A 17,359-nucleotide genomic window follows, 5' to 3' on the forward strand; every position below is an offset into this window, starting at 1 on the left:
GTGTGAGATTCTATTGAATGCAATTTATCAAGGGTTGAATGTGATACAAATGTGACATGGCAGGCCATGTATGAATGTGAGTGTGATCAAGTGCATTCAATATGGCTCCTTAGTTGTAAAATGGATGTACTGATATTAGCAGGAGACCAAGGAACAGCCGGAGTAGTATTAGGAGACCAGGGAACAACTGGAGTTTAGTTATTCAGTCATTAGCAGGAGAATAGGGAATAGTAAGAGTTAAAGTAATAGACTCATAAACATATAAATATGTTTATTAAGGAGGAAGCTCATATCTTATTCACATAGTTATAATCAAAATACACAGCAATTATTTTCATTCACATGGTTATTTCCATTTTCATGGTCATTCTCATGGCCATGTCCTGGGCATGTAGCCATTATTATTATTATATATGTCTATGTGTAATGATCTATTACTTTGTTATTGTACCAATATAAAAAGGAGCTCAGCTGGGGGGGCTTCGGGACTTCATCTACAAGCAGACGTGTTGTGTAGAATAATTGGTCTTGTAAGGACCATTGGCCGATTGATGTGCTCTGGGAGTCGCTGTATTTGATTTGGGCCCGGGGTCCCCCAGCTGATGTTCCTCTCAGAAGTCTGCCAAGGGAAGCTCGGCTAGACGTTGCGTTGTCTTCAATCGGTATTGTATTACTTTTCTTACAATATATTATTCTGGTTTAATGATGATCAATGTGTGTGTGTTTTATTTCCACCCCTATATTTGATAAGTCTGCCAAGGGAACTTGTAGCAAGACAGCTGGGGGCAGGCCACGGGCTTTTTTTAGGTGTATTACAAATTTACCAGCAGCTACATTGCCGGTAAATTTGTAATACCGGCCCCGGCTTTGGATGGTGTTTTACCGGCTAGGCCGATAAAATACTGGCCTGTGGCAACACTATCCGCGATTGGCTGATCGCCATGTCATTAAATTCGATGTCCTGTCCAGATTTCCTAATTTAGAAAACCAGAGCACTTTTCACCTTCCAAAAACCGGGCTGTCTGGGTCAAATCTGGACAGGTGGCAACCCTATCAGTGGTTAGGGTTCAAATTAACCAAGGGATTCGAATAAGAGACTGGAATATGAATAGGAGAGGGTCTGAATAGAAAAATATGTAATAAAATGTAGAAATAATAATAAATGTTTAGCCTTACCGGGCATTTGAAAGCTGGCAAGAGCCAGAAGAAGGCAGCAAATAACTCAAACTATAAAAAAAAAAAAATGTAGGACAAGTGAAAAATTGATTAGAACTAGGCATTCTATAATATATTTTGGGGCCGATTCATCGAGTCAAATATCGAGGGTTAATTAACCCTCGATATTCGACTAGGAACTAAAATCCTTCGACTTCGAATATCGAAGTCGAAGGATTTAGCACAAATGCTGCGATCGAACGATCAAAGGATTATTCCTTGATCGAACGATTAAATCCTTTGAATCGAACGATTAAATCCTTTGAATCGAACGATTAAATCCTTTGAATCGAACGATTCGAGGGATTTTAATCCAACGATCGAAGGAATATCCTTCGATCAAAAAAACTTAGGCAAGCCTATGGGGACCTTCCCCATAGGCTAACATTGACTTCGGTAGCTTTTAGCTGCCGAAGTAGGGGGTCGAAGTTTTTTTTAAAGAGGCAGTACTTCGACTATCGAATGGTCGAATAGTCGAACGATTTTTAGTTCGAATCTTTCGATTCGTAGTCGTAGTCGAAGGTCGAAGTAGCCCATTCGATGGTCGAAGTAGCCCAAAAAACACTTTGAAATTCGAAGTTTTTTTACTTCAAATCCTTCACTCGAAGTTAGTGAATCGGCCCCTAAAACTTGACTCAAATGTAAACCACCCCTTTAAGGATTATGCCATGTTGTCTGATTTAAAGAAGAACTAAAGCTTAACTAAAGAAGTAGCTAGAAATGTTGTACATTGTGTTTTTGGCTTCTGTACCAGCCCAAGGCAACCACAGTCCTTTAGCAGTAAAGATCTGTGTCTCCAAAGATGGCCCAGTAGCTCCCCATCTTCTTTTCTGCTGATTCACTGCACATGCTCTGTTCTGCTGTCACTTACTGAGTTAGGGACCCACTCACAATATACAGTACACATAGAATACAGTATAAATGTCACACTATAAGGCTGATTAGTAATTAATACAGATAATTACTACATGGCAGCACAGAAACCAGTGCAATTAGCATCAGAATTTAATAATCAGCCCTGTAGCATCAGCTTATATTACTGACAAACCTCATTTTCTGCTTGATAATTAGTGACGAGCCCTAAGCTTTACTTCTCAACAGCTGCTCAGAGCCCACTGAGCATGTGAGTGTCACAGACACTTTCCAAGATGGTGACATTGCTGCTATTGACAAGCTGAAACGTTAGGCTGGTGCAATAAATTCAGTATAATACACAAAAGCCATGAATATATTGTAAATTATATCCTTATAAACGGTGAGTAGCATACCTCCCAACTGTCCCTTTTTCGGAGGGACAGTCCCTCTTTTGACAGCTCAACCCGCAGTCCCTCATTTGTACTGGAAAGTCCCTCTTTTCTCTGCACTGAACAGCCAGAAAAAGAAACAAAGTTTCTCACTTAATTGGCTTTTAGCAGAGAGCCCAGAACAGCTAACAGGTGCAAATAAGATACTTTGTAACAATTTTGAGACACAAAAACACAGTTTAGATAAGGAGAAATATTTTCAAACTTTCATAACCTGCCAAATTTTGTAAATCAAACTGGTAATTAGGGGGGTGTGGCCACAGAAAGGGTGTGGTGTCAAAAATTGCTGCGCTACGTGCGAAAAAAAAAAAAATTGTCCCTCTTTTTAGTTCCAAAATGTTGGGAGGTATGGAGTAGTGATGTCATTTCTGTCACATGACTCACTGAAACGTGTGTATTATAATAAATAAAGTACCCCCGATGCAAAATATCAGGATATTAGACATTATTCACTGTATATATAAATTGTCATCTTTAGCAATATTCATTTTTAGGGCTTAGTTCACCTTTAAGAATATAGGCGCTAAATAGCAGTTGCCAATAGCAACTAGATGACAACTAACGGGACAACAAATGCGAACTCCTGATTGGCTGCTACAGCCCGTTAGGAAACCAGCCCTTTTGTTCTGTTTCTGCCCCGCACTGCTCGTACCATTAGCCTCCCATAAAGATCAATGCGCGCCCCTCCAGTCAGGAATAGAAAGTCTGTATGAGCACAGCGCACACCCTGTTACACCGTTCTCCCTGCCTCCCCCTTTTCCACCTTTGCCCTCCGCCTCCGGACAATTTTACTCAAACGCAGACGGGCAGTCACGTGAGACAAAAGGGCGGTCGTTCCGCCAACATCTTGGTCATGCGGCTGTGACGTCACGGCCTCCGAAAGGAACTTGCTGTTGACTGTTCAATTCCGGGGGATGTGTTGCTATCATGAGTAGACGCGCTCGTGTGCGTGAGACTCTGTAGCTCGGGTTGTACCATTGGTTAATGCAGCGAGCGGGTGTTTGGGGCCCTCACATGCTGAGCAGAGTCTGGACACTGAGCAGGCGCCTCTCCACCATGAGGCTCCAGTCTGATGAGTTTAACGCTTTGTTTACCGACGGGTTAAAGACACTGGCAAGTGAGTCTGTGCGAGTCGTGCCTATTGCTCTTTGTACAGGTGCTGCTGCTGCTGGGCGCTCTAGTACTGGCGCAGTGCGGGATTCACGGGCTAATGAGTTACCACTGGCTGGTGTCCTGCAGCTGCCACTGACCTTTAGTATGTGGGGGTCATTCGCCTGCTTCACTCTACAGCTTAGGCTGATGCTAAAACAAGCTGCAGTTGGTCTTCTTTTATTGTTCTTTTTCAGTGTAAAGCGCCTCTCAAGTAAACTGTAAGCAGCTGTCTGGTTTGAATATGTGTTAGGCCCCCCCTCTCACTTGTAAATACACAGGCCAGGGGTACGGAAAGCATTTTAGGTCATCATCAGGAGAACACACGCTCCTGCCTCATAAAGAAGAAGAAGTAGCAGACTCGTCTCTTATTCTACTCCGCGTCGGACTGGGATGCCATGGGCCCCACCAGAAAACCTTAGACCGAGGATCCACTTTCCAAACTATTGTTCCATCTCTCCTCACTCAACCTGTTTACTCTCCTAGTCTTTTATATCTACTGACTTGATTCTGTTCTTCCAATATTAAGGGGCCCATTCATTAAGTTCGAGTGAAGGAATAGAAGAAAAAATGCTTCGAATGTCGAAGTGTTTTTTTGGCTACTTCGACTACGACTTCGATTCGAACTAAAAATTGTTAGACTATTCGACCATTCGATAGTCAAAGTACTGTCTCTTTAAGAAAAAACTTCGACCCCCTAGTTCGCCACGTAAAAGCTACCGAACTCAATGTTAGCCTATGGGGAAGGTCCCCATAGGCTTGGCTAACTTTTTTTGGTCGAAGGATAATCCTTCGATCGTTGGATTAAAATCCTTCGAATCGTTAGTTTCGAAGGATTTAATCGTTGACTCCTTCGATCGAAGTATTTGCGCAAAATCCTTCGACTTCGATAGTCGAAGGATTTTCATTCCCCAGTCGAATATCAAGGGTTAATTAACCCTCGATATTCGACCCTTGATGAATTTGCCCCTAGGTCTCTTTTTTTTTCCATAAAGAAACAAGGAATGACAATGAAATTGGCCACATAGTTAGAAGCAAAAGGGCCCACCGGGAGTTTTCCTGGTATCCCTGTAGGCCAGTCCGACACTAATTCTACTCACTTATACGAAGAAACTGCAGTCACACCTCCGGGCTGCCTGCATTTGCTGTAGCAATCTCCTCCCTCGTCTCATTCCTCAGCCCGCCCTCCTCGGTCCTCAACCCTCATTACAAAAGCCCTCCACCCTCAGCTCTCCCTCCTCAGCCCATAAGCCAGGCTGATGGCTGAGGAGGGAGGTCTGAGGACCGACGAGGGAGGGCTTACGAATGAGCCACGAGGGAGGGCAAATGTGGGTAGCACAGAGGTGTGTGTGACTGCAGTTTTTTCTGATAAGTGAGTAGAATAAGAGACAAGTTTGCATACTTCTTTTCTACGAGAGCGCACGCAGGAGCGTGTGTTCTGATGATGTCCTAAAATGCTTTCATACAGGGGTATCCGTGTGTGTGTGTGTGTGCCATTATCCAGAAAGTTCAGAATTACAGAAATGCCACCTGCCATAGACTCAAATTATAATAAATGAATCCAAATTTTTAAAAATGATTTCCTTTTTCAGTGTAATAATAAAACAGAACCTTGTACTTCATCCAAACTAATTTCTAATTTCATTAATTAAAAAAACAGCCTATTGGGTTTATTTAATGTATACATGATTTCATTGTAGACTTGAGGTAAGAAGATCCAGATTACGGAAAGATCTGTTCCAAGCATTCTGGATAACAGGTTCCATACCAGTACTTCAAAGTAGACTTAGGGGCATATTTATCAAGGGTCGAAGTGAAAATTCAAATTGAATACGATGTAACGTCGATTTGTACGATTCGAATTCTAACGAAAACGGCCATTCACCCGGAAAAAAAAAAGAACTTTTTTTTTTTTAAATACATTTCTGTTGGTTTTTTTTTTTAAATCGAAAGTCTTTTTTTTATTCCAAATTCCGACCCTTGATAAATCCTGCCCCTTAATGTGATCAAACAAAATGTTAAAAATGGGGGTGAGGGAGCACTCCAAGGTTAAATAAAAATACAAAATTAATCCAAACGTTAAGTATAAAAAAATAAGTCCAAGGCAGTGATTTTAATTGCAAAGAGTTTGATTGAGGGAATGTATAGCACACACTACATGTTTCAGATTAGGCCCTTTATCATGTGTGAAGAAACATTAAAGACATTTAAACCTGCAAATGACATTTTACCTACACCGTAGTGCATTATGGGTAACACATTTAAAGGAACAGTAACGCCAAAAAATGAAAGTGTTTTAAAGGAATGACAATATTATGCATTTGTAAAACTGGTGTATTTGCTTCAGAAACTCTACTATAGTTTATATAAGTCATAGTCATGGGGGCAGCCGTTCGAGAACAGGATACACAGTAGATAACATCAGTTCTGCAGAATCCCATTATAAACTATTGAGCTTATCTGCTGTGTATCCTGTGCCTTTTCTCATTTTTCAGCTTTGAATGGCTGCCCCCATGGCTACACAGTACCTTGTTTATATAAACTATAGTCATGTTTCTAAAGCAAACAACAGCTGTACCAGTGCAGGGTAACAGTATATATTATATTTTCATTACTTTAAAAACCTTTCATTTTTGGTGTTACTGTTCCTTTAAAGTAATAGGGGAAAATACCCTACAACTACATCATATTACTATAGCATCTTCCAAAATTATGTAATATATGCAAGATTCCATTAAACGAAAGTCCAATTGGTATTGGGTGGGATACCAAAACCCAATATAAGTCCAGTTAAAAAGTTCAATACTAAGTCCTTGTTTTCCATTGGATCTTTAACTGGACTTATATTGGGGTTCGGTATGTCAACATTTTTTAACCATGGAATCCCCCAGATGTTGCTGTAATGCTCATATCACTATTCTTTAAAATATCAAAGGTTAGAGCATGCTGGGAGTTGTAGTCCAGCAACATCTGGAGACCATGGTTGGGAAACAGGGCTTTAGACTGGTGTTTTCACTTGCAAGATATTACTAACCCCCTGCCGCATCTGTATTATAGATCTATTCGCTAAAGACCGTTATGAGCTTCGTATAGCAGGAGGGGCTGTGAGAGATTTGCTCTCTGGAAAACAACCGCATGATGTGGATTTTGCTACCACGGCCACTCCAGAGCAGATGAAGGACATGTTTCTCAAGGACGGGGTCCGGCTGATCAATAATAAAGGCGAGACGCACGGCACTGTCACTGCCAGGGTGAGTTATGTTGGCTTGGAACTCACACAGACTGAAATAAACAGCAGACTTAAAGGACCAGTAACAACAAAAGATTTCTAAAAAAAAAAAAAATGTTAGTATGCTACGAAAAAAAGACACCAACACATATTAAACTTTAATATCCCTAAGTCTTTATTTAGAAATAACTTAGCGAATCTCCACTTGCGCTCCTCTTCAGAAACAGCGACAGGGCGATGATCCATCGTACGTCGCTCGATTTCTCCTCCCTGGCTATCTCCTATAAGGAAGGCAGGGAGAAGAAATGGAGCGCCGCACAATGGATCGCCTTTTCTGAAGAAGAGCGCAAGCGGAGTTGCGGTCAGTTATTTCTTAATAAAGACTTAGCGACTTTAAAGTTTAATATGTGTTGGTGTCTTTTTTTTTTTTGTAGCATACTAACATTTTCTTTTACATTTTTCTGTATATTTTGCCCATATACAGATATGGAAGCCGTTACCCAGAACGCTCGGGACCTTGGGTTTTCCAGATAAATGGATCTCCATACCTTAAGTCTACTAGAAAATTGTGTAAAAATTAACTAAACCCAATAGGCTGGTTTTGCTTCCAATAAGGATTAATTATATCTTAGTTGGGATAAAGTACAAGCTACTGTTTTATTATTACAGAGAAAAAGGAAATCATTTAAAAACATTTTTTGGATAAAATGGAATCTATGGCAGACGTCCTTTCTGTAATTCGGAGATTTCTGGATAATGGGTTTCCCGATAACTGTTCCCCTACCTGTATCTATTTATATTAGTTATTGTTATGTAGAAAACTTTCTTTCCCTCCAGATTAATGATCAGAATTTTGAGATCACGACTCTGCGGGTGGATTTGCACACAGATGGGCGACATGCTGAAGTGGAATTCACGACAGACTGGGAGATAGACGCAGAACGCCGAGACCTGACCATTAATTCCATGTTTCTGGGTAATGCATTGCACAACGGCTGTATAAAACATTTTTAACAAAAATTAGACTATAAGGATACTTGGAAACCATTAAACACTGCTGATTAGTGACAATCGCTTCTGATTAACGCATTTAAACAGCACATACGCAAAAAGATTTGCCTCCTCAATGTGGCTTACTAGTAGGGATGCACCGAATCCACTATTTTGGATTCGGCCGAACCCCTGAATCCTCTGTGAAAGATTTGGCCAAATACAGAATCCGAATCTTCATTTGCATATGCAAATTAGCGGTGGGAAGGGGAAAACATTTTTTACTTCCTTGTTTTGTGACAAAAAGTCGCGAGATTTCGCTCCCCACCCCTAATTTGCATATGCCAATTAGGATTCAGGTTCGGCCGGGCAGAAGGATTCGGCCAAATCATAATCCTGCTGAAAAAGGCAGAATCCTGGATTCGGTGCATCTCTACTTATTAGTGAGTCCTATAGAAATGTACCATCCTGTGATGCCAGCACTAGATATTCCCCTCCCAGCTATAAAGACTTGGAGCCATGTTTCATGTCCATAAGTTTTTTTTTGGGTTATGGAACTACCTCTTCTCTTTAATGTAACTGTTCTGTCTCTCAGGGTTTGATGGGACCCTCTATGATTATTTTAATGGCTATGAAGATTTGAAGAATCGTTGTGTTAGGTTTGTGGGGGATCCATCACAGCGAATTCAGGAAGATTATCTGAGGATATTGCGCTATCTTAGGTAAGGTGTGCACCTAATCCGATACTGTTAATCTTTCTGAACATTTAGGGGGTTATTTACTAAACTCCAAATGCAAAAAACACGACAAATTCGTGATTTTTTTTAAATAAAATCGGGCTTTTAAAAAATCACGAATTTATCGGAATTTATTAAACCCAGAGGATGGGAAAAATCAGAAGATCCGGCATCTCAGACCTGTCGAGGTTGCATATAAGTCAATGGGAGAAGAAGTCCCAATGAATTGTTTGATGTGTGCTGGGAGTTTTCGGGTAAAAATTACAAAAAAAACGGATGAAAAAATTCAAAAGCAAGTTTTCGGAAAAATGTAATAAAAATATAATAAATAAACGTTAAAAACCGGAGCGAATTGATCGGAGTTTGTAGCAGAAAATATTGAGATAAAAAACCCCTTTAGAGGTACATTTATCAAAGGTCGAATTTTGAATTCATGTGAGTTTTTTTTCAACTCCTTTAAATTCGAATATACTCGAAATTCGATTGGTGGGTTATTTAATATAAAAATCGAATATCTAAAACTCGCACATATTTTACCAACTCGAATTTGACTAAATTCAATTCAGGCTAGTAACATGTCCAAATTGGACCTCTCTCATTGACTTATACATGAACTCGGCAGGTTTTAGGTGTAAAATAGTTGAAAAACTCTCAAATTAGAATTGTGAATTATCCAAACTCAAATCGAATTTTAATTCGAATTTCGAGATTTATCAAACTCTGGCCCTTTAAAGAATTCAAATTCTATTTGAGTTTGGATAATTCACAATTCGAATTTGAGAGTTTTCACCATAAAAATTTTTTCACAAATTCTAATTTTCAATTCAACCCTTAAAGGGGTTGTTCATCTTCAAGCACTTTTTTTCAGTTCAGTTGTTTTCAGATTGTTCCCTAAAATTAAGACTTTTTTCAGTTACTTTCCATTATTTATTTTATACTGTTTTTCCAAAATCTAAGTTTAAAGTTTATTGTTCGTGTCTCAGGTGTTTGAGTATGACAGCTCAGTAATTCAGGTGCAGATTCTGAACTATTACAATTTTGTTACATTTAGTTGATCCATTTCTCAGCAGCATCTCTGGAGTTTTAGCAACTATTGTATCATTTCTAACAGCAGGGACAAAGATAAGGAATGTATCAACTAAATGATCAATTTTGAACAGTTTATAGGGTCGGTGACCCCCTCCCAGAGCTGCTTGAGAAGCTGAAAAATGACACTTTATACTTCAATATTAGAAAAGTTTCACACATAGAAAATAGAAAGTAATTGGAAAAAGTCATTATTTCTAGTGAACTATCTGCAAACAACTAGTTGTTTGAAGGTGAACAACCCCTTTAATAAATCTGCCCCTTAGTATTTTGCATAAATGTGAACAACCCCCCCCCCCCCCGATTTCCTTTTTCTCTGTAATAATAAAGCAGTAGCTTGTACTTGATCAAAACTAAGATATAATTAATCCTTATTGGAAGCAAAACCAGACTAGTGTTTATTTAATGTTTATATGATTTTCTAGTAGACTTAAGGTATGAAGATCCAAATTACGGAAAGATCCATTATCTGGAAACCCCCAGGTCCCGAGCATTCTGAATAACAGATCGTATATTATTATGAGGGGTCTCTGGGAGAAATTTTGGTCACCAGTTATTCTTAGCAGCAGTGTCGATCTATTAAAAGCCATATGGAAAACAATGTTGGCTGAAAATGGTGAGGAATTGGCACAGCAGCTAATAGTATGTAACTTCATATGCTACTTACCTACGTAAACCTTTAAATGAAGCATAAAACAGAATCAGTAGGCTCCTTTCTATTAGCTGAAAGGGCTTTACAAATGTATGTCACTTGTTATCCAGAATACCTGGGACCTGGAGTTTTCTGAATAAGGGTTCTTTCCATAATTTGAATCTACATACTTTATATCAACTAAACAAACATTTAAACATTAAATAAACCCAAGAGGATTGTATTATCTCCAATAAGGATTAATAATTAGGGATGCCCCACACATCAATTTTACTTTTTTCCTGTAATTAAGGTTCTATGGAAGGATTTCAGAGCGGTCTGGTGCTCATACATCGGGCACGCTGGATGCAGTTAGGGAAAATGCATCTGGACTGAGGGGCATCTCTGGAGAACGGATCTGGGTAGAACTAAAGAAGATCCTAGAAGGAAATCATGTCAACCATCTGATCCAGATTATCTATGATCTAGGAGTGGCACCACATGTAGGTGAGTATTACTGAACAAGGTAAGCAGTAACAGAAATAATAGTGCAGCTTTGGTTTGTCATTGTAGAGCTAGTTAGTGTTTTACTGATAAGGACCGATCTCAAATCTGGAGCAACCACAAGATACCATAAGAAAACCAATAATTGTGAGTCCCTCCAAAAAAATCAAAAAGTAATAAAAAGTACAAAAATGTTTATTAGGACATAATGAGTGGAGGCCTGACACGTTTTGTGCCTATTAGGGCACTTGCTCACAGCCTATGAGTAAGTGCCCTAATAGGCACGAAACGCATCGGGCCTCCATTCATTATGTCCTAATAAACATTTTTGTACTTTTTATTATAAGCAAGTGCCCTAATAGGCACGAAACGCGTCAGGCATCCATTCATTATGTCCTAATAAACATTTTTGTACTTTTTATTATGAGCTAGTGCCCTAATAGGCACGAAACGCTATAAAGGTAAAAGGCATGGTCAAGTTTATTGTTAACTGTTGTTAACTTAATATTGATTTTGTTTAATGAATGTAAAACAAGAAATGTATTCATTCTTTTCTCATACCGCTGTATGTACATCCTTTTCTTGATGCATTTTAATAAACAGAATTTTGGAAATAAAAAAAAAATAATAGGCACGAAACGCATCAGTCCTCTATTCATTATGTTCTAATAAAATTTTTTGTACTTATTACTTTTTGATTGACTTTTCTGGAGGGACTCACAATTATTGGTTTTCTGGGGTAAACTGAATATATCATCCTCCATATTTCATTGGCTTATATACACTATTGATACTCTATTTACAGTGGTAGTGCTCACACTGGCTTTAGGCAAATTTTTTGTAATGTCACATATTATTCCATTTAAGGATAAGTAAACTTTAAAAACAAGTGAATGTAACATTAATAAGGGTGCTATTCTAAGCACTTTTTTTTAAATTCCAAGATAAAGGTTACATGTACTGTTAACATGAATTAATTTTTTACAACAGTGCCACCTGCTGGTCATTATCTGACCAGTCTGACCACCAAGTAGTCAAGGAAGTTGTCAGGAGAAAGAGGCTGCTTTGATTTTCTTCTGCTTAGGAAAAACAAAAATTAGAAACCTTTCTCTAACCAGAAGAACATCAGAGCAGCCTCTTTCTTTCTCCTGACAACTTCCTTGACTACTTGGTGGTCAGAAAATGACCAGCAGGTGGTGCTGTTGTAACAGAATTCATTCATGTTAACAGTACATGTAACTTTTTATTTCTTGCAATTGAAAAAAAAAAAAAAGAAAATACATTGCAAAGGTGCCTAGAATAGGACTCTCATCAATTTTACATTCACTTATTTTTAAGTTTTACTTATCCTTTAAGGCTAAAGTAATTTTGAGCTTTTGCCTGCCATCAAAATAACCACAATTGCCTCTAATCATCTCCCATTGCTTAATGTTTGAATTTCACTTCCAGGTAATTTTCATACCATTGTGGTCTGTAAAATCTCCCTGATATTTTTGCATAAAACAATAGTGGTCATTTTTTTTTTTGTTGTTGTGACACATTTTTAGCAAGAAATAAAAAAGGAAGGAGTGGGCTTCCAAAATGCTCGAAATGTTTGTGTGCCTCCAGGTTTACCCGAAGATGGAAACCTGGAGGAATTTGCCAGAGTCTGTGAACGCAGTCGCCGCATGTCTCCAAAACCGATGACTCTCCTTACTGCTCTTTTTTCTAACACGGATCATGTGCAAAAACTGGACCTAAGGTTAAAGATATCCAAGGAGGAGAAAAATTTGGCCTTGTTTTTGCTACAACAACGCAGAGAATTGACAGCTGAACGAACAGATGCAGCGCCGCTCAAGCCTTTTAAGGATTACGTGGTTGATGTAAGTGCTACAAACATTTTACAACTCTTCGAGATATCGCGTGATTTCAGAAATTTAAAATTACGTGATTTGAGATGTAATAAGTAAAAATTCATTTTAATATTTTGCCCTATTTGTAACATGATATTTAGGCTGTGTCTCATGCAGTTAGGACTTAAAAATAACACTTTGAGGCCCATTTATCAAAGGTCGAATTTGAAATTCATGTGATTTTTTTTATTTTATTCGAAAGTACTCTCAATTCGAGAATAACAGGGAGATTGTTCCTTCGCTCTGGCGATGCTAGAATAAGTTTGCCGGTGCCTCAATCCTCCATAAAGGGTTACCACAATCCCATATTAGTCCATAAAATAGTAGTTAGAGGAGAGCACTCATAGAAGCAGATACTGCTAAAACATTGTATTATTGACTATTTTATATACTCACAATTCAACTGGGAGGTTATTTAAGAAAGAATTTGAATTCGATCTAATGGTTCCGACCCAAAAAAAAAAATCATGTCAGGAAGGCTATTAACATCTCCAAATGGCTCAACAGACCTCTGCCATTGACTTGTTAATGAACTCGGCAGGTTTTAGGTGGAGAATATTTGAATTAGGGCTGGGACACACTGGGCGTTTTGGGGAGATTTAGTCGTCTGGCGAATAATCGCCGCGACTTTCCACGACCAATCTTCCCCGAATGCCTCCCCTCGCTCTGCGCCTGGCTAAAATGATAAATCGCCTGCGCTAATCACACGCGGCGATTCGTTTTCTCTAGTCGCCCGAAGTTTCCTCGTGAGGCAACTTCGGGCGACCTTGGAAAACGAATCACCGAGTGTGTGATTAGCGCCGGCGACTTTTCATTTTATCCAGGCGTAGAGTGAGGGGAGGCATTCAGGGACAAAAGTCGCTGCGATTAGTCGCCAGGCGACTAAATCTCCCCAAATCGCCCAGTGTGTCCCAGCCCTTAGGAGTGTTTCCATGGTCGAGGTGTGATAAATCTCGCATTCAAATTTACATTTGAATAGGGGGATTAAAATTTGAATGTGTGAATTTTCAAATCCCTTGATAAATCTGCCCCTTTGTGATAACACCATAAATGTGTGCCTACGACTGATCCGCTTTACTTTTAAGACTATATAATATGCCTCTTCATCCCTTGCTCTATCACAATGGTCTATTATTGTCTTCCAGTCACGTGAGCCGGATACACACAGGAAGATATGTGAGCTCCTAAAATATCAGGGCGAGGAGCAGTTTTTTCGGGAGATGGAGGGCTGGACGTTGCCCCGCTTTCCAGTCAGCGGCCATGATTTGCGGCGTATGGGTATCTCCTCTGGCAAAGAGATTGGTCGAATTCTACAGGAACTGAAGGAACACTGGAAGGGAAGTGGCTTTCAAACTAGTAAAGAGGAGCTGCTGAACAGAGTTGGGCATAAGTGAATCTCCTACATTAAGAGACAATGAAGGAATTTGTTCTTGTCAAGGAGAACCCAAACAATTAAGGAGCATCCGTATGGCTCCAGCACAGAGAAGTTTGCTAGCCAGTAAAGGTGTATGATTTAAAAATGACATATAATTGAATATGCTGGCATGGACCAGAGACTCCTGGTGCCTCCCAAGAGTTTTGAATTGTCTTAGTTCAACCAAAAAACTTTGAGATGAGTACAGCAGTCACTTAGATAGAAATGAATAAAGACAGAGAGGTGGCTATTACTTCACAGATTTTATAAGTTCTCATTTAAAGTTCTATTTATTACTTTGCTGTAGACATTAAAATTTTTGCAGTGCAATATTCACATCTCAATTAAGAGAGAAAAGGACAGGTACAAAGAAAGCAGGTCCCACACCGATGACTCGGTGAGTGGTTTAAGAGAGGGACAAGAAAAGGTCTAGACATAATAATAAAAATGCTGCTTCTATCAGTGCACTTCTTCTTGTTACCACACTGAGGCGCTGCTTTATTATTTTACACTCCTTTAGAGAATAGAGGTTTTCTGACTATACATGCTAGAACTGGAAGGCCACACGTGTGTAACCCCTACATTTGCAATGATTCCTGGTGCAAAACAAAAGTGGGCAATCTAACTGCCCTAACCTTACACACACACACACACAATCTACTGTCACACAAAATAAAATCTATTAATTTACTGAACAAGTTTACTGCCTTAAAATTTATTTGTAGGACAACCTCCAGCCCCAGGACTTTACCTGTGTCAGCCCTGGATTTATTATTATTATCCTAAAAAGTCCCCTGACTTTCCTCCATCTATGCAATGGCAACACTGAGTGAGTGTTCATTAAACAACCATACGAGTTTCCCTGGCTGTTCTCCAAAGGTTCACATTTACTTTTCTTACATATGTTTTAAAGGCTAATTTAAGAACATATATGCTATATTGCACAGGATTTGCTTTAAATTTTGAACTTGAAGTAGACTGTAGACAAAACGTATTAGTGATCGACTGATAATGGTAATTATAATTCACTAAATACAGTTAGGTCCATAAATCTTTGGACAGAGACAACTTTTTTCTAATTTTGGTTCTGTACATTACCACAATGAATTTTAAATTAAACAACTCAGATGCAGTTGAACTGCAGACTTTCAGCTTTAATTCAGTGGGTTGAACAAAAAGATTGCATAAAAATGTGAGGAACTAGAGCCTTTTTTTAACACAATCCCTTCATTTCAGGGGCTCAAAAGTAATTGGACAATTGACTCAAAGGCTATTTCATGAGCAGGTGTGGGCAATTCCTTTGTTATGTCATTATCAATGAAGCAGATAAAAGCCCTGGAGTTGATTTGAGGGGGGGGGGTGCTTGTATGTGGAAGATTTTGCTGTGAATAGACAACATGCGGTCAAAGGAGCTCTCCATGCAGGTGAAACGAGCCATCCTTAAGCTGCAAAAACAGAAAAAAAAACATCCAAGAAATTGCTACAATATTAGGAGTGGCAAAATCTACAGTTTGGTACATCCTGAGAAAGAAAGAAAGCTCTGGTGAACTCAGCAATGCAAAAAGACGTCCACGTAAGAAAACAGTGGTGGATGATCTCAGAATAATTTCCATGGTGAAGTGAAACCCCTTCACAACAGCCAAACAAGTGAAAAACACTCTCCAGGAGGTAGGTTCAAGTCTACCATAAAGAGGAGACTGCATGAAAGTAAATACAGAGGTGCAAGCCACTCATAAGCCTCAATAATAGAAAGGCTAGATTGGACTTTGTTTAAAAAAGCCAGCACAGTTCTGGAAAAACATTCTTTGGACAGGTGAAACCAAGATCAACCTCTACCAGAATGATGGCAAGAAAAAAGTATGGAGAAGGCGTGAAACAGCTCATGATCCAAAGCATAGCACATTATCTATAAAACATTTGGGAGGCAGTGTGATGGCTTGGGCGTGCATGGCTGCCAGTGGCACTGGGACACTAGTGTTTATCCATCATGTGACACAGGACAGAAGCACAAGAATGAATTCTGAGGTTCAGAGACACTGTCTGCTCAAATCCAGCTAAATGCAGTCAAATTGATTGGGAGGCGTTTCATAATGACCCAAAACATACAGCCAAAGCAACCCAGGAGTTTATTAAAGCAAAGAAGTGGAATATTCTGGAATGGCCAAGTCAGTCACCTGATCTGAACCCAATTGAGCTGCATTTCACTTGTTGAAGACTAAACTTCAGACAGAAAGTCCCACAAACAAACAGCAACTGAAAGCCACTGCAGTAAAGGCCTGGCAGAGCATTAAATAGGAGGAAACCCAGAATCTGGTGATGTCCATGAGTTCAAGACTTCAGGCTGTCATTGCCAGCAAAGAGTTTTCAACCAAGTATTAGAAATGAACATTTTATTGTCAGTTTTTTAATTTGTCCAATTACTTTTGAGCCCCTGAAATGAAGGGATTGTGTTGAAAAAAAGGCTTTAGTTCCTCACATGTTTATGCAATCTTTTTGTTCAACCCCCTGAATTAAAGCTGAAAGTCTGCAGTTCAACTGCATCTGAGTTGTTTCATTTAAAATTCATTGTGGTAATGTACAGAACCAAAATTAGAAAAAAAGTTGTCTCTGTCCTAAGATTTATGGGCCTAACTGTATGTGCTATATTGCACAGGATTTGCTTTAATTTTTGAACTTGAAGTAGACAAAACGTATTAGTGATCAACTGTTAATGGTAATTATAATTCACTAAATATCTTCATACAGAAGCTGCTTAAAATAACAGTAACACCAAAAAATGAAAGTGTTTTAAAGGAATGACAATATAATGTAGTGTTGTCCTGCACTGGTAAAACGTATGTGTTTGCTTCAGAATCACTACTATAGTTTATATAAGCAAGCTGCTGTGTAGCCATGGGGGCAGCCATTCAAGCACAGGAGACACAGTAGATTACGGATAAATTCTGAAGAATCCCATTATATACTACAGAGTTTATCTGTTATCTGCTGTGTATCCTGTGCCTTTCCTCATTTTTCAGCTTTGAATGGCTGCCCCCATGGCTACACAGCAGCTTGTTTATATAAACTATAGTAGAGTTTCTGAAACAAACACATACGTTTTACCAGTGCAGCGTAACACTACGTTATATTGTCATTATTTTGACATTCATTTTTTTGGTGTTACTGTTCCTTTAAAGGGGTTGTCCACCTTTGGGTTAACTTTTAGAAT

The 17,359-nt window shown here is 39.1% G+C and overlaps 1 protein-coding gene across 1 annotated transcript; it reads left to right on the forward strand.

The window, feature by feature from the left end:
* Window positions 1-3,378: 3,378 nt before the first annotated feature.
* On the forward strand, window positions 3,379-14,846 carry trnt1.S (tRNA nucleotidyl transferase, CCA-adding, 1 S homeolog). The gene is given in 12 exon segments (NM_001088887.1): window positions 3,379-3,636; window positions 6,726-6,919; window positions 7,735-7,739; window positions 7,742-7,751; window positions 7,753-7,777; window positions 7,779-7,802; window positions 7,804-7,824; window positions 7,826-7,873; window positions 8,483-8,609; window positions 10,655-10,848; window positions 12,454-12,707; window positions 13,883-14,846. Coding segments are annotated over 12 exon segments (1,284 nt in total). The 5' UTR covers window positions 3,379-3,503; the 3' UTR covers window positions 14,132-14,846.
* The last annotated feature ends 2,513 nt before the right edge of the window (window positions 14,847-17,359 follow it).

This window comes from Xenopus laevis, chromosome 4S (genome assembly GCF_017654675.1).
Source record: "Xenopus laevis strain J_2021 chromosome 4S, Xenopus_laevis_v10.1, whole genome shotgun sequence".
NCBI lineage: Eukaryota > Metazoa > Chordata > Amphibia > Anura > Pipidae > Xenopus > Xenopus laevis.